Source organism: Poecilia formosa, unplaced genomic scaffold (genome assembly GCF_000485575.1).
Source record: "Poecilia formosa unplaced genomic scaffold, Poecilia_formosa-5.1.2 Scaffold5, whole genome shotgun sequence".
Lineage (NCBI taxonomy): Eukaryota > Metazoa > Chordata > Actinopteri > Cyprinodontiformes > Poeciliidae > Poecilia > Poecilia formosa.
In genome coordinates this window covers 3782640-3805132 of record NW_006799944.1, presented here as the reverse complement: position 1 = coordinate 3805132, position 22493 = coordinate 3782640, and the positions used below count along the sequence as shown (strand labels likewise).

Genomic DNA, 22493 nt, shown 5'->3' with positions numbered 1-22493 from the left:
GCCGTTCTGCATTGTCTTGGCATTTTATTTTTAACCAATATCAACAACAGTCAGTAGAAAGTGTTTTGAAGAAGTAGAAAGCTCTCTCTTCCTTAAAAATGCGAAGACTTCAATGCATGCAGCCTCTGCTCAGCAAGTCTCACAACTTTTATTATCCCTCATGTTTGGGTGTAATTACTCAGAAACTCCATGCTTGCACCTGAAGCATAAAGATCCAAACAGCTGCATTTTCTATGTAATCAGAAAAGGTGATCTAAGTTCAAACGCATGTCAGAATTTGACCGTTTTATTGGCTACTAAAGAAGCAGGATGTACATTTCGCCCGTTTTGTTATAGTGAAAGCATAAACCTTTGCCTTCCTGCACTTTTATTAAACATTAAACTCAGCCCTGTGTGAGACACCGCGTTACGCCCCGGCTTCCTTTATTTGAAGAATAAATGTAGAAATCGATATTTGTTTTAATAGATATCCAGGAAATGTGACACCGACATTCAGAAGTCTGCAGACCTTTATTTGGACATCGGTTGAGTGCTGCTTTCACTTCCTCAAATTCAGACAATTTTGCTGAATTTGAGTCAGGGTTGTGTGTGCTTATAATAATAGGTCTGGTTTTGCTCCAATTGAGAAGAATCGGTTTCAATATAACCGTGCGGTTGTTTGCCTTTTTATTACAGGTTTGCAAACTTCTGTTCTTTTTTTGATGTGAAAATCAGTCTTTGTCAAAGAAGTCTTCTAAATTATTTGTTTACATTTGTTAAAACTGTAGCAGTGTACAATAAATGTGCATGTCATGATCAACCCAAAGACACAAATGAATAGTTTGACATCCCTTAAAAGCTGAAAAGACACAATTGCTGTTCTTCCATTAATAGTTCAAATCTGACACTAATCTGTTGTTTAATAATTTAACACAGCAGCTTTTTTTTTTTCTTTTTGTCAATCTGAATATCAGACGATGACACACATGGTGAGAACTAATACTGTGAGACTTTGCATGAAAAAAAAAAAGAAAAAAAAAAAAGAAAAAAACTCTGTTTCCCAGCCTCATTCGCTGTCATGGCATCATCAGTCAACCAATGAAACTGTCCCGCAGAGACATCTTCCTATTTGGTGGTGTGAAGTTGAAGAGGCTGTCGCATGAATTACTGTCACAAAACACAGCGAGTCACAGAGTTGAGGACGGCTGCTGGAAATGGGTGAGTGGTGACTTGATCACTATTTACTTTACAGCACACACGTCACTTATATGTGTAAATAATTTGAAATGTTAGACGGAGGTAGAGTAGTTCAGTAGCGTGTCATAGTAAATTTGCTAAATAGTACAAGTATTGTGTGTATTTATATATCTATATATGTGTGTGTATATATATGTATGCAAACTGAACAATATATATTAAAAAAAATACATACATAGAGCTGGTTTTATACTTTCACACTTCACTCATTTTCTATAATGTTGATTTTACAAAAAAGAAAAAAAAATCCCCATGTATTTTAACTTGTATATAAAACGTTAAAGTTAGTCTGATTACAATGATTCAAACGGTCCAGTAAAAAGTCAGGCTTGAAGTTAATCATTTAATTCGGCGAGTTGTGAAATGTTGTATTAAGAATATTTCTTCATCACTTAAAATGCAGAAGTAAGAGGCTACTGAAAGCAGAATTAAAGGTTTAAGCCACAAGCACAGGAAACAAGTGATCTGAAAAGAGAAGCATTGGTTTTGTCTTGAAGAAGAAGAAAAAAAAAACTGATATCACTGTGGGTGGAGGGCTCACAGGGTGTCGAGGTGATGGCTGGTGAAGAGTGGCATCTCTTTCTCAGAACTGCGTCTCGCTCCCAGGCTGTTGATTTCTCCTCTTTAAGAGTTTGTTTCCCCTAAAGCGTTAGCGACGCTGGATCCTTCCGATGGGAGCGAGTTCATTCTCAAAAGACAAGGGTCTAACTTTATAGGACAATAAAATAGTTGCACATCACAGATAACTTACCGCATTGTTCACGTCTCTTCTCTTGTGACCAAAATACAGGAGATAATTAAGATAATGACCAAACATTATAATGTATTTTTGGATTTCTCCATTTCCACATTGCTGTCGTTCTTAGTTACAATACCATACAGTGCAGCATTGAACCGGTGGTGTTCTTGAGCAGGAAGTGGTTTTGCAACCTGTGGTTTTATATCACACTCTGTCAACAATATGCTCTACAGATTACTTCTTGTGTATCTGTGTGTGTGTGTGTGTCGATCAGTCACCTGACCATTGACGCGCACACACGTTGATTTCGAATCTTTTCTTAATTAGAAGCCTTCTCGAAATGAAGAAGTGCTCGCTTCTTTGAATTCAGATTCACAGTTAGGTGACTTCTCCTTCCTTTGTGTTTGTGTGTGTGTGTGTGTGTGTGTGTGCGGTGTAGCTGAAGAGGACCAGAGCGAGGCATCACAACAAACAGCTGGGAGCGATGAAGACAAGGCGAGAGCGAAACAGGTACCAGAAATAAAATTTAAAAAATTTTTTTAAAAAGCCCCTGTCAGTTGGTCCTCTGGACAGTTTCCTGCAGTTACAGTTAATTTGTCACTACAGACATGACTGCTCAGAATGTGTTATCTGTTGTGTTTTCATTTCCCCTTTTTGCTCGATTTAAGTAGCCGTTTGATGGACTGATTGTGTGTGTGTGTGTGTGTGTGTGTGTGTGTATGTGTGTGTACAGTTGTTTCATGTTTTTTTTTTTTGACTGATTGTGAAATGAGTACAAGGAACATGCTTCTGCTTTGTATTCTAAGAAGAATCAACAAAAAAGAAAGCGAGGGAGAGAGACAGAAAGAGAGAGAAAAAGAGAGAGGGAGGGAGAGAGAGAAAAAAACACACACACTTGCAATATTTTATTGCGCATAAAGAAACTCAACGCCGCTGTTCTGGTAACTGAAGTGAGAGGTACAATATGAGAAGCATAAATTAGCTCATCAAATTTCCAAGGCCAAGTCGAGTTGAAAGCCCGGCGGTTTCTGCGGTGACTTCTGCCCTCCAGATAGCATCGATCCTGAGCGCCGATCACAGTCATCGTGAGAATCGCAAACACAACTCACTGACATCATCACCCACACACTTTTCCAAAAAATTTGATCAGTGAAAAATCAAACGAGCGTTTCACAATGATATTCTTTCTCAGCGGTGTGGACCGAGAGCTGCGAGAAGAAAAGAAGAAGAAGAAGAAGAAAAAAAAAAGGTGGGGGGGCTACAGTATGTGGCTCCTAGCACAGACATTTCCTGTAGGCAACCGTCGATGCATAAACCCGAAACTTTTGTGAATCAGATCGAGAAAACAATGGTTGAAAGTAAAGCAGGCCCCTTTGTGAGTGTAGGTGAATTTCACGCAGGTTTCTAATCAGATTTTTTTTTTGTTTGTGCCGGAAAAAAAGTATCCTCTTTTCTTGTTTTTTTTTTTTTTAAACTCTCGATTCAGTGTCCTGAAAGCTTTAGCTAAACCCTAAGGTGGTTTGTAAAGTCTCCTTTTTTTTTTTTTTGTTTTGTTTTATGATCGCGAACGTTTTCACAACAACAGTGGAAAAGTCAGAGCTGCTCCCCGTTTAGCTGGGAACACCGACGTCGGCCGCTGCGCTGTGACTCAGTCGGGACTGTCTTAGTTAGAGCTCTGCACCTTCACTATTACTCACTCTAGAGGTTTGCTTCTCGGAACCAGGAACCACATAGAGGAACTTGATTCAATATGAAACCGCCTCTCGCTGTTTTGTTGTACAATGAGCGCCGCAGAAATAGCAGCTTCTGGGCCTGATGAGTCAAAGTAAAATATTGACGATCCAATCTGGTGAAATTTGATCAGGGAAGCGGCGATGTGAGAGTTTACATTTGAATATGAAGCGTGAATTTTTCAAATCCTTTGATTTCACTTCAAGTGACAGTATTTTTGTGGATGTGAGGCAGGCAGAGGTGTAACCTGTTTTGTGCGCTGAGTGTGAGAAGATGGTGAAAATATCTCAGCGGGTTTATTTGTAGCTGGGGATTCTGGTATGTGGTTATAATTTCAAAATTGCAAAATAATAATAATAATAATAACTCTCCAGAGACCTGCTGATTGTTTGAGTCGGGTGTGTTGAAGAAAAGACATCTCAAGAGTTGCAGGACACTAGAACTGGAGTACTGTAGCGTCTCCCTGGCCCCGAGCTGACCGGAAGAAAACAAACATTATTTCCCAGACTTGCAATCCACCACAAATTCTTCCTTTTAGGAATATCCTAGGTTGAGACAACGGCAGACGGTGATGGCACGAAACCAAAAAAACCTCAGTCTTCCTGCTGCACATTTGCCTCGAGTTTCAGTGTTGTAGGACGACACGCTGCCTTCCTGAGCTCTTAACGCTGAAGCACACGTCATTCGACCAGCCATTTCAAAGCTGTCACTTACGGTTTTGGGCCCGTCGGGGCGTCCTGCAGCTTTCCGCCAAATGTTGCGGCGATTTCCCCCCACAACCGTTACTAAAATATCGCATGTAGCCTACAATAGGAAAGCTTAATCTCATCCAACTGTCCATTTGGAGATGTGGAAAAAGACTTGATGCGATCTCACAGCACACATCTGGTCCTGATGCAGCAGACCACTGTAGGATGTTATTTTTCCAGCAGTAGAAACAGTTGCTGTTTTTCTTCTTTTAAATTATTGTTTAATGCAAAGCAATTAGATCATGTTACATATTTTTATTGTAAACTGAAATGATACTGCTGGGTTTTTTTTTTTTGTTTGTTTGTTTGTTTTACTTGGTGGTAACCAAGAAAACCCCCCAAAACATCAAACACAAACTGATTATTAAGTGGTTCCGCCCGTAGTGCAACAGCTTTTTAATCGTCTTTCGCTTAGTGATGTTGTTCTTCGTTAGATACTCTCCCACATCTAATTTAAAAAAGTGATTGTTTTTCAAAACGTCACCGATGAGGCAAATCATGCATCTTCGTTTTAAAGAGGCTTACAGAGAAAAACATGCAAGGCTGTGTGGAGATGTCGCTCAAGAGTGGGTGGTTTGGTGGTTGCTGACAAGAAACTGAACCTCAAAAGGAGAAGAGCCAAACCAATCAAGATGACTTTACCGTACGCAGGAGCAGAATTTAGAGAGTCCGTTGGAATTTTTTGCAATCGAGTTTGCTCTAATTATTCTTTCATGTCAGCGGCTGCTCGCCCTGGCGCTTCTCTGACAGCAGGAACGGCGTGTACGTATGTGATCAGACACGTAAGCCAAATGTTAGTCATACGTGGTTGGAATTTCTAAAAAAAAAAAAAAAAAAAAAAAAAAGATGTGTTTTGATCTTCTATATCATGGTCTAATATCTTTTTCATGCTAAGAAACACAAAGAGTATGATTTTTTTTGTATTTATAAAAAAAATTTAACTTTCAGAAAAAAGGCTGCAGAGCAATGAGCTTCTTAAAAGTCCTCAAATTTTTAATCTAATAAAATCTTGTTTCTACAGGTAATCAATAGCATGAAGGCATATATATTTAAAATTTTGTGTTTGTGAGTTGTATATTTTAAGAAAAAAAATGTTTGGTGGCTTACAGTTAGTTGTCTTACCAATACCCCAACTAGTTTTCTGTATAAGAAAGAAACCATAACTAGACACAACAACCATCCCAAATGTGATTGATGTGACAAAACCTCATTCAGTCTTTGTTTAACATCTGCCCTACCAGAAGTAAAGTTTATTTTTCCACCACTTATAGTCTTTTGGCAACAGCTTGTTTTTCAAAGTGCCATCCGTGTTACCGTTGACTGACAACTCTAGACCAAAAACCCCACAAGTCTGCAGCTTTCTCTCCAGACAGGATGTGTAGCGGTTATCTATTGAAAGTAGCGGTAAAACCCTACTCTCTGATTTTGATGTTTCATTTCAACATTTGTGTGTTTTGAGATGACTACTCTTTCTCATCTATAATATGATGCATTCAACTGTAAATTGAGGTCCTACACAATGCACAGCTCAGTCTTCGGTGCCACGCTCTATGAACTGAACTTATGATTTTTGTTGTCCCTCCCCCATCAGGCTTCTCCCTGCATTATCGAAATTCACGACTCTACGACTGAATGCGAGGAAGAAACGGGGCCCAGTAAGGTGCCGATGGAGGAGAAAGCATTTGTAGCAAGTTTGCACTGTTTTATGAAAGACAAGGGCACACCCATAGAAAGGATTCCCCATCTTGGCTTTAAACAGAGTGAGTAGATCTTAATTATCAAGATTCATTATTCACACAAAGTTTGCATTAAAATATGATGGTTCTGATGTATTTTTTTTTACCATTTTTTTTATTTCTAGTTGATCTCTGGATGATCTACAAAGCTGTTGAGAAACTCGGGGGATATGAATCAGTGAGTAATATGTTGCTTATTTGTTTTGTAGTGGCTCCGTGTTCACTGGTTTGTGTTGGAAAACACCTAATTGGTCATGCTATGATGCTGAAACATGGTCACAATGGAACCACAATGGGGGGAGGGGAGGTGGGACAATATATCTGTCTATGCTCTCAGAATATTATGTTCTTTTTGGTGTCGCCGCATTCGGGTGAGTGCCGAGAGTGAAACTCGCATGTACGTGGAACCAAACTGGGCTAAAGTTGACCACCGACGCTTTGCTCCAGGGGTGTAAACACAACAACAGGAGGCCACTCACATTTGCTCAATCTGAAAAAATAAAAGTGTTCTTTCAGGAAAGTGAGCCAACTGACGTGGCTTTTGAAGAATGGCCAGCCACCACCTTCCTGTGAGACGTTTTTAAAATAGCTCTGAAAGCAAGCGCATATACCAAAACGCCCAAACACAGGATGCATGATTGAATTACTACATTACAAAATGCCGGTACAGTTGGAAATTATCGCAAGCCTCAATTTGATGGCCAGGCTATTATTTGCTCTAAATGAATGCATCTCTTTACACGATGTTTCAGGATTCCGATAAAAGAGTTAGCAAGCAGTTATCACCTTACCTGGACTGTATAACTCCCCTGGAGTATTCATGGACATAAATCCAGATTAGTTTGTCCCAGCAAACTGAAGCTTAAAGCCGTTCCAAGAGTAATTGAGATGAAAGTAAATTTCTGCCATCTTAAAACAGCTCTCTTCATAAAAAGGTACTTCTTTATTTGAAATTATTATAACACAGAAAATAACAGAAGAGGGTTGTACAGAACAGGTTTATGTATAGAGTTTAAGAAAAGAGTTATTGTCCAATATAAAAGTAGAGTGGCGTATATTTCTGCACTTGAGATTAACGTTATCATTATCATTATTTTCATATGCTGCCTTACTTTTTATTAAGCTGATCAGAACCTTTAGCTGTACTGCTCCCAGTAAGTGTTTCAGACGGGAATATGAGCTACGGTGCACCGCCTCCTACCGCCGAGCAAAATGATGCTTTAAAAGCCCATACAATAGAGCTAGCATCACTAACTGTTAGGTTTTTGAGACCACATGCATAAATTAAGAACGTGTTTATGTTCATAAAAACTCACAATGTTTCTGATCAAAGACTTCATCTTCCTCGTTGTGCTGATCAACAGGTGACAACTGGACGCCTTTGGAAGAAAGTCTACGACGAACTTGGAGGAAGCCCGGGTAGCACCAGCGCTGCTACCTGCACTCGGAGACACTATGAGAGGTGAGGAGGATTCATGTAGGTGGTCAATGAATTAAGAAAAAAAAAAGACATTTGTAAACCTGACATCCAATGTCCGTACGACAGGTTGGTGCTGCCGTTTGAGAGGCACATAAAAGGGGAGGACGACAAACCTCTACCTCCGAGCAAACCGCGGAAGCCATACAAGAGGAATCAGGAGGGCAAAGTGAACAAGATTGACGGAAAGAGGAAGAGGAGTCATTCTGAGAGAGAAATGGATTCCGAGGTAAAGAGCAGACGGTGCTGTTTAAAATCTAAAAATAAAAAAAGTTCATATCAACATGTGAGTAACAAAATGTTCCCTGTCTTATTTTGAAGTTACCCCAAAGAAGCCAAGATGTGGTCTGCCCAAGTGAATCAATGATGAGTCCTCGCTTCACCCTCTGGCCTCCCAGCTCTGACAGACGCCACCCGGAGCGACCTCAACCGAGCAGAACCGCTGGAGATTTCTGCCCCCCTGTAAACGGCCACGTCCTGCAGGCTCCCAACAACTGGATTCCTCATCTTCCCTCTGTTACTGGAGAGGTCATCTCTCCTCTGGAGAAGAAGAAGCGAATGGCTCAGGCCAGCCTCAGTTTGCCGCTGAGCTCCCAGAGAGAGGACAAGGAGAGGCCTTCAGTCATCCACTGCTCCCAGTCTCCAGCCAGGGCTTCTTCCAGCAGAAACTGCAATTCCTCTGAAGGCTCTCCATTGCCCTTATCCTCCTCCTCTTCGCGCAGTCCTTCCCCCCTTTCCGTTTCCTCAGAAGAATCTCCAGCAGGCAGTGGGGACAAACCCAGACCCAGCTCAACGTCAGCCGAGAACTGTTCTGTCGCAGCCAAAGTGCAAGAGGACAACAAACCCGTGAGCTGCGATCAGCCGCCTACAAACACATCGGCACAGAAGAAAGACATGCCTCTCGTCAGCTCCCAAACGCTGACTACTGACTCTGTAAAAAGCCAAAGAAAAGACTCAGCCTGGAACCCTTACCACAAAGTGCACGGCAAATATTTCGCAAACCCTTTCCACTCACCGCCTTCCTTCTCGCATTCTACCTCCAGCTTCACCAAAGTCACTCCCAAATCCGTGCAGCTGCTGCGGCCTTCTCCCATTCGGCCAGGTTACAAACTTCTCCACAGCAGGCTGCTCCAGACGGACAACTCTCTGCCTTTCACCAAGAAGCTGGGCGGCGTGACCCCGTGGTCTTACCCGACAGAGAAGAGGGACAGGTCAAGGACGGTGCAGCAGAAAGTTCCTCCCAGTCAGCAGGGATTGTCTCAGTCCGCCACTGCCCTGCCGGCGTCGTGCGTCCTGTCCAGTTACGACAAATCGGCGAGAGACTCCCGGCACCATCAGCCATTATACCCGGCGCTCCTTCCCCACAGAATGAGACTCCCTCCCTCCCAGCTAATGTACCACTCTATGCCAGTCGGTCCGAGTCACTCGGCTCTCATTGGTCCGGCCGTTTACCCGTACCCTTACGCCATTCCTCTGCTAAGTCCACAAGTCGGATACCCGCTACCTGCCATGAGTTCGGTTTATCCTCACAAGCTTTGAGGAGGACAATTGAACATGTTAGAGTATCTTTCAAACTAGAAGAGAGAAAATCAGGGAGGTATTATGAGTCAAACAAAACCACTAGAAATGCAACAATTATCCAAAGCTGCTAAGACCGAGGCCACTTGAATCTATCGTGTAAATGTGAAACTGCGTTATTTTCATCCTGTCTTTGTGTTCCCCCACAAAGTTCTACTTTATTATACATTAAAATAAAAGTCATATTTTTTCAGCCAATTCACACATCCGGAAAGGTTTAATATTTAAAGGGATTAGTTTATCCACAGCATCAGCCTTACCTCATTAACGTTTGATTGCACTGTTTCAGTTCTTGTTCTTAAATAAAAATAAAATAAAAAAAAGCAACTCTGCTGTTGTTTTTAGTACTGTAAAGTCAGAACAGTAAACAATGTGGTCGCTCTTTTTGTTTTTTTGTACCTTTTATCAGTGTTAAATATCTTGTAAAAAAAAAAAAGAAAAAAAATGTCTTTGCCAGAATTTGCCATTGTCAAAATGTATTTAAAAAGAAAGTGAAAAGAAAGAAATAAACAAAAATCTTTAAAAACAGTTTTCTTCATTTTTTTTTTTTTATTTGCTGATTTTTGTTCAGTTTTTTAACAGGGCCCATTTATTTGCTGTTCCCGTTGTAGCTTTTGTTTCTGCTAACACATTTTTTACTCTTTGTTTTGAGTTCTGTCTGTTGAACAAAAACACCCTGCAACGCGGAGTTTACGACACGCCGCTGTGGTCTGTCATGCTGAGCGTCACTGCTGTGGCCTGGGCAAGGTGGAAGTAAGTTCGTCGGTGGTGAAAATAACAAAGAATTCTTAGGCAAGAGCAATGAGGAGGAAATAGAAAGAGGAAATCACACAAATGAGATTATGCTGCAAGCCACAATGTGGTCTAAAACAGCTGGAAGTAGTGGAGCAGATAACAGAAATTCTTGTAAATGTAAAGTAAAACTGAGAAGGAAAAAAAAAAAACAATGTCACGTTCAGGCCCAGGAAGTATTTGCGGAAGTGTAAATATGTTCGCGCGCTGAGGATTAAAATTCATTTTCAGTTCGCGTGACTGCGCAGGAGTTCAGAATGTTAGGAAATTAGTGAAATGTGATGTCATGGTTTATATTGTTATGAGGGTAGAAAAATGCCTTTCCTTTCAATCTCTAAGACTCTTGTCTATTTACTTCTGCCTTTACTGTCTAATTTGGGTGTGATAATCAAGGGCAGTAACTTTAGCAGTCCAAATGATTTTCCAATGACAAGGCTGACATTCAGAGTATAAATGCATGCTACAACTACAGTTTTAAAGTTCCTTTGAATTTTGTACTGTGCAGTGAATAAAATGCAAAGGACAATTAGATTGTTAGAAACTATTTTGTAAGCTAACTCCATAAACCATACATTCCTTTCACAGAGCTCTGAATTCCCATGTGAAATTTGTTTCCATCCTAAGGTAAACTTCATTCTATAACATATTCCCCTGTCATGGACTGGCAATCTGTATGAGATTTACTCTGCCTTCTGATCACGCACAAATCCCCAACAAGGAGACGCAGGTATAGACAACAGACTGATGCTTTATATTATGTTTTGTAAACCTCAGTTTATTTTAAGTGAAAAATGTCTCAAGCAGAGTCAACACTGAATGCGAAGCTGAGAAAATCAGTTTTCAAGTGTTGCCGCAGTTATTATCAATTGGATCAAGCCGTTGTAACATTTACCGTTGGTACATTTCGCAAAAGTAAAAGTCTGAATTTTACTTTGTGGCACTTGGTTACCAGTAAACACACTCATCTCTTAGCAACAGATTAGCAACAAAAATGGTTATTGTTCAAAAAACATAAGATTTCTTCTGCTCTTTTGAAATGCTACTTAAGTATTTTACACTAACAAGAATTGTGTAGTTGGTGAATTTTGCAGAAAAGTTAATTATTTTTGTNGTTATTTACAATAAAAACTGCAGAATTAACCTCAGTGACCTATTCCTGGAAAATTAAAAGAAAAAGAAAAAATAAGACAGTGTGCCTAAAACTTTTAAGGCAAGATCAGAAACATGGATAGGGTGCTGCAACAGAGACATGTGACTATTCTTCTGGATGGCAAGTGAAGCATCACACATGGTGGCCTGCAGAGGGTTGTGATGCTGTCATTCACTGTCCACTCCATCTTCCAAGTAGGTTACAGGGCTGGCTCAATTGACGACTGCTGCATCACTAGATTATAATCACAGTGATCCAAAATTAAGTAATGGTTCACAAAAATTTAGTATTAAAATGTCATGCTGGTAATACTTTGGTGCAGAGAGGTTTACATATATTAAAAATAATTATATTTACTCACCTGCAAGTAGTCATGGTCTGGTAGAATCTCCTCCAGAGCAGACACCTCGGCAGAAAGTTGGTCCCGCCAGAGAGCACCACTGACTGCCTCCAAACCAGCTTCCCCCTCATCCTCTTCTGCAACTTCTGCCTCATTCTCTGGTGCTATGACATCACCGGCTCCAAGGCAGATGTTGTGAAGGATGGCACATGCTGTTATGACCTAGATAGATAGATAGATAGATAGATAGATAGATAGATAGATACTGCACAAACTGAAACACTAGGCCAGTACTTACATGTGGTACAAAGGTGTGGTGCACCTCCAGCGCTTGTAAAAAAATTGACCGGAATCTTGTTTTCATCATCCCAAAGGCACGCTCTATAATAGAACGTGCTTTTGAATGATGATTATTGAAGCGTTGGGCTCCCACACCTTGTAGTGGTCTTTTGTACGGTGTGATGAGGGGGAGTGGCTGTTGCAGACATGGGTACCCTCCATCTGCAAGGATGAAGTGCCCTGGAGGAGGATAAACCGACTGCCGGTAGAGTGGACTGTGCCGCAGTACTCTAGAGTCATGCACTGACCCAGGCCAACCCACGTATGTGTCAATGAAGCGGCCCTGATGATCAGATACGGCTTGTAAAATTATTGATGGGAATAATTTTCTATTCCTGTAGCACTGACCATGAGGGCCACTTGGGCACTTGATACGGATGTGGCAGCCGTCAATTGCACCCACAGCCTTTACAAAGGCTCTGTGGTGTGCCAGCCCTGCAAACCCACGGGACACTGAATTCAGGTCCTCTTCTGTTTTTGGAAGGTGGATGACCTGGTGGCGAATGTCCACCACCTCCTCTGTAACCCTATGAACAATGCTGTGGACAGTGGACCGAGGCATCCCAAACACTCTGGAGACCACTCTGTAGGATGTGCCGCTTGCCAACCAGAATAGAAAAACTAAGGTCTCAATAGTAGCACCCCATCCATGTCGCCGATCTTGGTTGAGCAGATGAAGCAGCCTTGCCAAAGATTCCCTGCTCAACCGAAAGTCAGGCTTGGTGTCCTCATCACAAAAAAAACGGACCAGGATAGGTATTTTGAGGTTAACTCTGCAGTACAGGGATTTGGTCTAGGTAACGAGAGGAAGGAGAAGAGGAAAACATATTTATTTTACATTAAAGTATTTCTTGTAATTGTAAGTGATCAAAGCAAGTAAAGCACTTCATAAGGTAAAATAAAGAAACAAAGATAAAATAAACGAAGAAATGTTAATGTTAAAAATTTAAAAGCTGTTTAATTTCACTGACTAAAAAAGTGAATCATTCAGTCAAATGTAAAACTAAGATTTATTATTTAATATTATTTATTATTTACATATAATAATAAATAATATTGACGTTATTGTTAAAAACGTTATTGTTAAACGTTAACAACGTTAACGTTATGAGTTTAATGTTAATAAATTGTTCATTTTATTAGCTACACAAGAGGCTGTGAATAAAAAAAATTACCTGAACGTTGTCCTTCAATCGGAGATATAACACATATCTGCGCCGACGAAACAAGATCATAAACTGTTCGAGTATTATGTAGGCGGACAGAAAACAGCAGATCGCATCATTATCCATCGCTTTAATTCAGTGCAGTGCAGCTCCAAACGTGATTTCAACGCTGTCACGGTTGCTTGGCAACATGAGTTACGCTGAGGTGGGGGCGGGGACAGTTGGTGAAGGGTAGACCTGTCCGAATCCACAGATATTTTTCTTCCGGTCTTAGTTTTTTCCCGGCCTTCGAAGGACCCGTCCTACGTAGACCAGTCCTTCGAAGGATGCAGACCCTGAATTCGGACACAGCTAATATCTGAAGTCTGCTTCGTGGCACTTGGTTACCAGTAAACACACTCATCTCTTAGCAACAGATTAGCAACAAAAAATGTTATTGTTCAAAAAGCATAAGATTTCTTCTCCTCTTTTGAAATACTATTTATTTTACACTAACAAGAATTGTGCAGTTGGTGAATTTTGTATAAAAGTAAAAAAAAGTTGTCATTAAGTGGTAAATATATCAAACACACATTCAACACAAAAGTAAAAATCTCGATTTGTACTTCGTGGCAGTTCGTTACCAGAAAAAAAAACCCTTATCTCTTAACACCAAATTAATAAGTATACTGTTGGCAAATTTTGCAAAAGTAAAAATCTGATGTTCACTTTGTGGCACTTGGTTACCAGTAAACACACTCATCTCTTAGCAACAGATTAGCAACAAAAATTGTTATTGTTCAAAAATATAAAATTTGTTCTGCTCTTTTGAAATACACTATTTAAAAAGAATTGTGCAGCTGGTGAATTTTGCAGAAAAGTGTAGTTTTTTGTCTATCATTAGTGGTAAATATATTGTAAAACAGACATTCAACACAAAAGTAAAAATCTGATTTATAATTCGTGGCAGTTTGTTATCAGTAGAAAATGCTCATCTCTTAACACCAAATTAATTGTTCTGTGTTCTTTTAGGTGTAGAGTAACAGGTGCCTTACATGCATTGCATGGAAGCATTGAAAAACAGTGTAAACATTGGTGTTTACGCTATGACAAAGATGGACTTTGTTTATTACAGGTTACTTCTGAAAGTGCTTGATTTCACTTGATTTTATTTTTGGGGTATCTGATTAATAAAGACTGTACTCAAATGCACCCCAGATTTTTCAATTAAAAAAAAAAATAAGTAAAATTTTAAGATTATTTTGATTCCCCAATAAAATATCAGGCTGCAGCGATTTGATCTGCTAATTAAACTATAATACATAGCCATTAGGTGAAACATGACAAACTATGGCTCAGTTCAAAGGGTGTAAATAACAGTATTTTGTTGACTACTCCATTGCAGTGACGGAGAAAGACTTCATAATAGGCAGGACAAATTCAGGATATTAGGGATAATCCCTACTCACTTACACTTGGTGGATAACTGAATGTTGCTCCCTGACATTGTGGATCAATTTAAGAGAAACAGTTTCCTGAGTTTGGACAAGGTTGCTTTTCTGTTCACTGTTGCTGTTTCCTCTTTAGAGAGGCCAGCAGCATACCTTGTGTGTATTTTGATTAGGTTCAGAAGACTGCTTCTGACATCTAATAGCAGGTAACAAAATGTAATGAACTCAATCAAGAGGTGCAATTTTTAATCATGACTTCACATTAACAGACAAATATAAGATTTTAGCATAATGCCAATTTACAATGCAGATATCATCTATAGCTTTTGTGTCTCACTTAAATATTTCGGTAAAACTTTGTAAAACACAAATACACAAGTTTTTTTTTTTTTTTTTTCATTTCTCAAGGGAAAAATCGAGATCCAAAGCAACTTACCTTTTAATTAAAAAATAGTTACCCCATAAACCTAATAAGACATTTTGCTAACGCTGGGAAAAACTACTAATACGTGGTCAGTTATTTTTTAAAATTGTTATAGAGAGATTTTGGCAGGCTCTTTTTTTATAGTATTGTTTTAATCTAGTCGCCAGCATCTTTATAAATGTGCAATTGTGTCACACTCTTTCCGATTTTGGATGATGAATAAAACATTGGATTATTTTAAAGGGTTTCATCAAATTAGAAGAAGCCAAATACCAGGTTTTGTAGATTTTTATTAATATCCTTCCGCTTTATATATCTGCTCCAGTTTGTGTTGGTCTGTCTCGTGAAATCCAAACAAAATACGTGCATCCTAATAAAAAATAATAATAAAAAAAAGTTTAAGGAACATGAAGTAGAAGAGTGTTAGAGTAATTATACTCCCCGAGTTATGTACTTCAGGTGGACTTGTTTCTAATTTTATTTTAATGCGAGTACTGTAGCAACATAAATTTAGATAGGTAATGCAAAAAAAATGACAAAATCTTGACACTGTGTTAAGAAACTAAAGGATTTCAGTAAAATATCCAGCTTGGCAGGTGTACGTATTACACTCGGTTTGCGAGAAGACTTGCCTGACAGACCTAACTCGGGGTTTAAAAACAAACCTAACTCCCGCGAGAAGAGTCTCAGTGGCGCGAATAAACAAGAAAGTTTTTCCTGCAGCTGTGTAACTAGCCGTCCTCACCTCAGGCTCATTTGTCCAAAGGATTTCCCAAATCTTTTAAAAAAATAGTATAGGAATCTACACAACATATTTTTAGGTGATTAACTTTTAGGGGCAGCGGGTTTTTTACAACAGAACAATGTCGGACGCCTTGTCGGAGGACGGCAGCGACATCAACCAAGATGACAGCCAGGAGGAGGACGTTATGACTCCGGCGGAGCTGATCGCTAAGCTAGAACAGGTGAGCCACTGACTCGGAAAATTACACCGTTTGCAGTCACATACGGGACTTTTAAGGCCTTCTTCACGCTGCTGCAGACACAACTAGCTCTACACTCACAGTGTTGCTACCTGTGTTTGCCTCTCAGGCCTGGCTGAATGAGAAGTTTTCCCCGGAGCTGCTGGAGAACAGGTCGGAGGTGGTGGAGTGTGTGATGGAGCAGCTGACTCATATGGTAAGTACCAGGGGAATACCTCTGAGTTACAACTGTTGCTACTCCACAGGCTAAAGTAGGAAAAATACTGGGTGTCGTAGGAAACCAAAACTATGTTGAGGAGTATTGTTGTGCCCTACATTCAAGCTTGTACATGCTAAGCTGTTTGTAAGATGATCAGAGATGGGCAGTATATATAGAGCGTTCGACAATGTATTTCAAACTAATTCACATTTTCTCCAATTGAACTATAGCTGAAATTGCCTGCAATAACGTTTGCCTCAACACAAGACTCACAACATTGTCCGTATATGGAATAATCATCATTCGTTTGTTCAGATTTTCTTTCAGGACAGTTTATAAGCTAGTTTTTAAGTCAAATAAAAGTGGTGACAGATTTCACCCTGGTCAACACCAAAAAGTGTCAGAAAGACTGCTTCATCATTTGAGTTTCTTCTTTAATTAAGCAGGAAGCTCCAATAACATCCTTTATAACTAAAATAAGCAGAATATGCTGCACCTTTTCTGGTAGCATAACATAGATAAAACCACTGAGTGCTATAAGTCTTTACTAGCGTTTTTGAGATATGATCTAAACCACAGACACTTCATAAAACATGTTTGTGTGTGGCTTCAGGTTCATGACCCATCTACAAATACCGTTCACTACTGAACGACGTTCTGCGATATTATCAGCTCGAAATAGATGTTTAGATTTTTGTCCGTTTTACTCGTGTGGCATTATTTGTTTAGCCTCTAGAATGACGCTGCTAATGGTTGCAGTTTTGTTGGGGTTTCTTTGTTACATTTTGATTTGTTCTTTTTGGGAGGCTGAGGTGTTGCAGGTGTTAAAATACTAAACACCTGTAACTCATATCGTCCACCATATGAGTTACAACAAAATTTAGTATTTTAGAATTGAACTGAAACATGTTTTTTTTTCCTCCCCTAATCCGTCGACTGACTTTTCCCGCCAACAGGAAGCTAACCTGCAGCGAGTGAAGAAGGGCGACGCCAAGGCCGGCTTCCATCGGATGGAGATAGACAGGATCCGCTTCGTCCTCAGCAGCTACCTGCGATCCCGCCTTCAGAAGGTCCGTTAAACACGTATGAAAACGTCGCCGCCATCTCTGCCGGTGTCTTGACGTTTGCGCTTTCCACACCCAGATTGAGAAGTACTTCCCCCACGTCCTGGAGAGAGAAAAGTCTCTAGTCGAGGGTCAGCCGTCTCTGCTTTCTCCGGAGGAGTTTGCCTTTGCCAAAGAGTGAGTGCAGCAAATGTGGCTCGCATTGTGTTAAAAGATTCATCATTAAAAAAAAAATAATAATAACTTTGCATCCAGGTATTATGCCAACACAGAAACCTACCTGAAGGCTGTAGCGCTGAAACGCATGCCTCCAAACCTGCAGGCTGTGGACATGCTCAAAGCAGGTAAAATGACAATATCCGTCTTTGTTCTGTGCCTTGAATGATCGCTGACCAGCATCCTTAACCCCTTTTGTTTTACTGTAACCCCAGTACCGGAGCCCTGCCTGGATTCTTTTGTGTTTCTGCGGGTGAAGGAGCGGCAAGAAAATATTCTGATCGAGCCTGAAACGGATGAACAGAGGTGCTCGTTTTATCTTTCAGGTTCTCTTCATGTGTTGTCATTCGGCTAAGCGTCCAGCAGGGGGGAGTGTAGCCACCTCCCCTCTTTGTGATGCAATATTTTCCTGGCATTGACTCTCTGGAAATGCCTTCTTTTGTTTATGTCAGAGACTTTGTTGTGGATCTTGAAGAGGGCTCCCAGCACCTGATGCGGTATCGCATTGTAGCGCCTCTGGTCTCAAGTGGAGCTGTGCAGTTAATTTGAACACATCTAGGTAAGTAAGTTAGCATGAGGTCAATCAATAATCAATAATGAGCCTTAAGCCTTTTGGTGCTAATTCATTTTTTGTAGCTTTTATATTCTCGGTGAAATTTGGATTTATTTATTTATTTATTTTTTTTACAATCTATTTATGTCTTTGTTTACACTGCAACTCTTACAAAAGTGTTCATATAAACTATTTTGCAATTACTACAATTTCTCTACTTTGTGTTTTATGACAAAGTCACAATAAAATACATTGAAGTTAATTACTGCAATGTGATTAAGTATGAAAAGTTTTAGGGACTAGATTTCTTGCAAGGTGCCTCATATCAACCTTTTTCTGAATCAGTTTCTTTTTAAATGCTAATTCAGACACAATTTTACGTTTTAGTTCCTTGTTGATGTTTTCTTTTTTCTCTCTCTCTCTCCTGAAGATTATTTGCTATTTTTTTCCCGCCCTGTGAAACAGAAAGGACAGCTGCATCAACATTTATCACATCAGGAGAGCTGCTCCTCGGAGAGGAGTGACTCCTGTCACACAGATCCAGATGTGTTTGTGACGCCGCCGCCTTGACGAACGGCGTAGAAGAACCTCGCTTCTGCAGGGCTGTGCTGTTATTTTTGGATGATTATAATCTTCAGAACTGAAGTGTGCTTAAGTTTTCAGATCGTTGCCTCACGCTTACCAGAATATGACCTGCCATGTTAACAGATCCTTTCTGCAACACTGAATCAGTATGACTCATCGTTGTCATTATTGGACTTTTTCTCCGCCGCTCGATAACAGGATGCCTTCCATGACCTGAAAGGGAAGTAATTTTCCGTTCGGTTGGCACCACAGTTCCTGCCTTTCCGTGCCCTTGTTTGTGTGGGGAAAACGGTGGTTTTCTAAGAGGACGTCGTTCCATCGATGTGAACTCGATCGTCTGTGTGTTCCTAAGTTAATTGAAATTCAGCAAATGTCCGTACGCCGTGTGCTAACTTTGTGTTGTAAATATACATTTGTACAATAGACGCATTTCATCTTCAGCTGAATAAACATTGTCTACTGTGAGCTGTAATTATTGAAGCAGCATTGTTATGCAAGCGTGCCTGAGGGTGCAATCAGTGCTTATTGTTTGGCCTCACTCTAATTGCTCAGCAGTTGGAAGTGATAAAGAACAGAGAGAGCAAGTGAGCGACCGTCTTTAGAAGAGCCGTCACGTCGAATCGCACTCTTCTCATGCGACTGCTGCAGCTCTGAACTCTGTTGTTTTTAAAGCTTTTTATGAATAAAAGTCTGAACAGTGTGGCGTGCTTTTGTTGTCAACCCTTCCTTATTGTGAAGCCTCAAAATACAATCCAGCACAACTAACTACATTAACTTAAACCATTTAGAGGGTTTGTACCAGTGCTTGAATTTCAATAAGGTGTTCTCAAGGTTTAGAAAGTACTCGATACCTGTGTAATGTCCTTGAAAGTGCTTGATATTCAGTTTGTACAGTTTTGTAATAAAACATATCAGGAATCAACTCCTTACACAATTTAATTGTGTTTAAGCATTTTATTTGAGCAGGATGGTCATTTACCAAATTAATAAATAAATATAATTTCTAATTGCTCAATCAGTTAAACTTAAATAAAGGTGGTTTTATATTTTACAAAAGTTACTAAAATTGGGGATTGTTTTTGTTACATTTTTGTTTTGTTCCAATCAGTTGTTTAGGAATTTTTTTCCAATATATCATACTTTTTTGTCTTTCGTATGTAGAAGACTGTCATAACGCAATAACCGTAAGAAATGATGCCAGGAGCAGCAGTGCAATGGTTTAGAATTAGAGGTGTCTAAATCCAGTCCTCAAGGACAAAAGTCCTACATATTTTGGTGTCTCCCTTCTCTAACATACCTGAATCAAGTATCACTATTTGCTTGATTCACATCAGCTGAACCAGGGAAAGAACTTTGGGTACCACTGGTTCTGATTGAAGCACATCCAAATGTTGGTAAATCCAATCTAGAATCTTGATGACCTTGAGTAAAATTTGGAATTTTGGTTTTAATAAATCCCTAAACTGTTGCAACAACATGCTGGTTTTAAGAGTGTTTTTAGTTTTGTTGATGTAATCGGAACTAAAACAGGTTTATATGCGTGTTGTATAATATTTTTGAGGTCATATCAAATACTCAAAGTGGCACAGAACCTGGCCGCCGCTGCCAAGTCCATCTCTGTTGCTCTACGTGTAGGACGTGGCTCATAAAAGTGTTGCTTGCTGGGACTCGTTGGTAACTTGGCCTTCCTCCGTGTCACACATGCTTTTGTGAGACAAGCCAGGTGCCAACTAGGAGAGGGTTGACTCAAAAGCTTAGACCTCCGCGGAGATTGGTGTCGACTAACATGTCTGAGAATAGAGCCCAGCATGACTGGGATAGTTTCCATAAAGCAGAATGAAATCACGTACAGCAGAGCTCAACGAGTGCCATACAAACGCAGGAATGCTTACGGCTGAAGAGATCATGTGGCGATCAGTTAAATCTCATTTTCTCATAGTTTGTTTCGTCATAAAACTCAAAATGCTTTCTTTTGTTTTGTTGAAAGCATCCAAAAAAAAACAAAAAAACAAGTTCACTATTAGATGAAGACATCTACTTCTTATGCTTCATTTGGAGTAATGGCTTCCTTCTCGCTGAGTGGCCTTCCAGCCCATCTCGGTACAGGACACGTTTCACTGTGGATAATGACACTGTCCTACCGGCCTCAGCCAACGACTTCCCAACGTTTTTTGGCTTTTGTTCGGATGTCGGTTTGCACATTTCAGACCAAAACACATGTATTCCTCGATGATCCACACAGCCCCAACTTTTCAACCCTATGCATCCCACAGGTCCAACCACCTCACAGCTTACAGCACTTTAAAGGATCTGCTGCAAACATCTTGGTGTCAGATACCACAACAAACCTTCGGGAGTCTAGTGGTGTCCAGGACCAACGCACTATAATTACATGGGTGGTCATAAAGTTTCACTGGATCTGTGTAAATATTGTAAGAGCAAAAAAACCACAAACGTATCTCTTTGTTGGTCCTGATTGGTCAGCATACTGAGCTGGGCAGAGTCTTCTCTGCTCTATTGAATGAGCTGGTAAAAATAGGAGTCAGTCCCAGCTGGTCCTGCAGACAGAGGGATAACAGCCTTTAGCCCAGCCTCCTGAGCTTGAGAGATAGTAAGTGGGAGCTTTGAAACACATTTTTGTATTTTCTTCTTTATCTAGGCAAACAAAAACTGAACAGAAGATTTGCAGTAATGCTGACATGCTTCATCATTTGTCTCGAACACAGGCTTACCCACTGAGGTAAACATCACCATCACTCTGCCAGCATGGAGATGTCCAGTCCAGCATAAGTATGCTGTCCTGCAGCTGTGGGATCTTATGTCTTGCTTTACTCCTTCAAAATGAGGACGATTAAATAAAATGTTTACATGCCCTTTGATCTTGAGATGTGCTCTTTCATTCATCCTATGAGCAAACTGTACTGCAAATTTAACCCCACCTCCAGTGCAGCAGTAAACTTCCTTGTTTACTTCTTGCCAAGTGTTCTGCCGATGGTTGGCCTGGGCTCCAGGGCTCACTCGGCGGGACTTGTGGAGATTGCAGTGCGCCTGTGCTTGAACCAGCGTGAACATCTGTGTCCCCACGTGTGGGTTCCCATCCTGAAGCCTCAGCGGCCCTGCATCCGACCCCCAGCAACAGATCAGCCCCACGTCTACGTCACCAACCATCTGAGTCACCCCTTCTCACCTTTCTTGAGTGACCTGGACGATGATGATGATGATGGCGACATTTTGATACCGGTCAAGAACAGACGTGTGGTATTTGCAGACAAGCTGGGTTTCTCCCTGACGGCCGTGCGCGTGTTTTCCCACGAGGAGGATCAGCGTGACCTCGGCCCACTGCCCTCCCTGCAGGGTTTGGGGAGCATGACGGGGGACGCCTACAGCTGCACCGTCAGCACCTGCTGCCCGGGGACGCAGCTCAAGCTGGGCTTCCCGCAGCCCTCGCTGGACTTCCAGTCCTTCCGAGCCAAGCTGGCCGAGAGCATGGTCACCCTGGAAAACTGCGCCGTCACCGAACAGGCCCTGCAAGGCAGCGCGCGAGTCAGAAACCTCAGCTTCCAGAAGGACGTGCGCGTGCGCATCACCTTTGACTCCTGGTACAGCTACAGGGACGTCCCCTGCACTTACGTGCAGAAGCGTTTCGGAGGACCCCAGACCGACATCTTTGAATTTGATATAGCGATTCCTAAAGTGCTGGATGCCAAGAGGAAGATCGAGTTTTGCCTAATGTATTTGCCCGCAGGGCAAAGTGAGCCATTTTGGGACAACAACAACGGGCAGAACTACAGCATTTTGGTGTGTGTGAATTCACACCTCTGCCATGGGAAAAGCGAAAGTGCATGAGAAGTAGCTTAATATGCCGTCGCTATTTAGCTTCTTCATATAATAGTGTACTTTTCTATCTTAAAAGTGTTTGTTTTTGTGCTTTGTTCAAATAAATCTTTGTTCTTCCATCTCTCCGGTGCCATTTCCTTTCACTCCACATTCTTGTGTCCTGACCCAC

At 40.9% G+C, this 22493-nt stretch overlaps 4 protein-coding genes and 1 long non-coding RNA gene across 6 annotated transcripts in view; 3 read left to right on the top strand and 2 right to left on the bottom strand.

Moving 5' to 3' along the window:
* Positions 1-13389, bottom strand: part of LOC107837635 (uncharacterized) — a 16308-nt gene extending 2919 nt beyond the window's left edge. The window contains exons 1-2 of the long non-coding RNA XR_001663676.1: positions 13202-13389; positions 350-355 (exon numbers count right to left, since the gene is read on the bottom strand). This is a non-coding gene — a long non-coding RNA (uncharacterized LOC107837635). The remainder of the gene's footprint in view (positions 1-349; positions 356-13201) is intronic.
* On the top strand, positions 397-9682 carry arid5a (AT-rich interactive domain 5A). Its single transcript, XM_007563972.2, has 7 exons — positions 397-1197; positions 2415-2485; positions 6047-6215; positions 6317-6369; positions 7556-7653; positions 7738-7897; positions 7990-9682. The coding sequence occupies exons 1-7, from the start codon at positions 1194-1196 to the stop codon at positions 9205-9207; spliced, it is 1773 nt and encodes a 590-aa protein (XP_007564034.1). The 5' UTR covers positions 397-1193; the 3' UTR covers positions 9208-9682.
* On the bottom strand, positions 11156-13203 carry LOC103146169 (uncharacterized). Its single transcript, XM_007563960.2, has 2 exons — positions 13043-13203; positions 11156-12660 (listed from the first exon to the last, which is right to left on the bottom strand). Exons 1-2 carry the CDS (start codon positions 13157-13159, stop codon positions 11701-11703), a joined length of 1077 nt encoding a protein of 358 aa, XP_007564022.1. The 5' UTR covers positions 13160-13203; the 3' UTR covers positions 11156-11700.
* A 2171-nt stretch (positions 13390-15560) lies between the features above and the next one.
* Positions 15561-19187, top strand: gins4 (GINS complex subunit 4 (Sld5 homolog)). Of its 2 annotated transcripts, none has more exons than XM_007563948.2 (8): positions 15561-15852; positions 15980-16066; positions 17026-17139; positions 17213-17310; positions 17389-17477; positions 17565-17655; positions 17802-17908; positions 18368-19187. In XM_007563948.2, exons 1-7 carry the CDS (start codon positions 15751-15753, stop codon positions 17896-17898), a joined length of 678 nt encoding a protein of 225 aa, XP_007564010.1. In that variant the 5' UTR covers positions 15561-15750; the 3' UTR covers positions 17899-17908; positions 18368-19187. The 2 variants fall into 2 exon arrangements, with proteins under 2 accessions (XP_007564010.1, XP_007564001.1); XM_007563939.2 differs by having other exon boundaries at positions 15562-15852; positions 18333-19187.
* A 1744-nt stretch (positions 19188-20931) lies between these two features.
* Positions 20932-22447, top strand: ppp1r3c2b (protein phosphatase 1 regulatory subunit 3C2, duplicate b). The gene is made up of 3 exons (XM_016677606.1): positions 20932-21093; positions 21213-21273; positions 21469-22447. Exons 2-3 carry the CDS (start codon positions 21254-21256, stop codon positions 22331-22333), a joined length of 885 nt encoding a protein of 294 aa, XP_016533092.1. The 5' UTR covers positions 20932-21093; positions 21213-21253; the 3' UTR covers positions 22334-22447.
* The last annotated feature ends 46 nt before the right edge of the window (positions 22448-22493 follow it).

Bases quoted from the DNA above. Each gene is read 5' to 3' on its own strand.
- LOC103146169 (XM_007563960.2), bottom strand. From the start codon at position 13,159: ATGGATAATGATGCGATCTGCTGTTTTCTGTCCGCCTACATAATACTC. The intron at 12,661-13,042 runs GTAATTTTTTTT...CTCGTTACCTAG, and splicing joins GATTGAAGGACAACGTTCAG to ACCAAATCCCTGTACTGCAG.
- arid5a (XM_007563972.2), top strand. The intron at 7,654-7,737 runs GTGAGGAGGATT...TCCGTACGACAG, and splicing joins ACTCGGAGACACTATGAGAG to GTTGGTGCTGCCGTTTGAGA. The intron at 7,898-7,989 runs GTAAAGAGCAGA...CTTATTTTGAAG, and splicing joins AGAGAGAAATGGATTCCGAG to TTACCCCAAAGAAGCCAAGA.
- ppp1r3c2b (XM_016677606.1), top strand. From the start codon at position 21,254: ATGGAGATGTCCAGTCCAGC. The intron at 21,274-21,468 runs ATAAGTATGCTG...CTTCTTGCCAAG, and splicing joins ATGGAGATGTCCAGTCCAGC to TGTTCTGCCGATGGTTGGCC.
- gins4 (XM_007563948.2), top strand. From the start codon at position 15,751: ATGTCGGACGCCTTGTCGGAGGACGGCAGCGACATCAACCAAGATGAC. The intron at 15,853-15,979 runs GTGAGCCACTGA...TTTGCCTCTCAG, and splicing joins TGATCGCTAAGCTAGAACAG to GCCTGGCTGAATGAGAAGTT. The intron at 17,140-17,212 runs GTCCGTTAAACA...TTCCACACCCAG, and splicing joins TGCGATCCCGCCTTCAGAAG to ATTGAGAAGTACTTCCCCCA.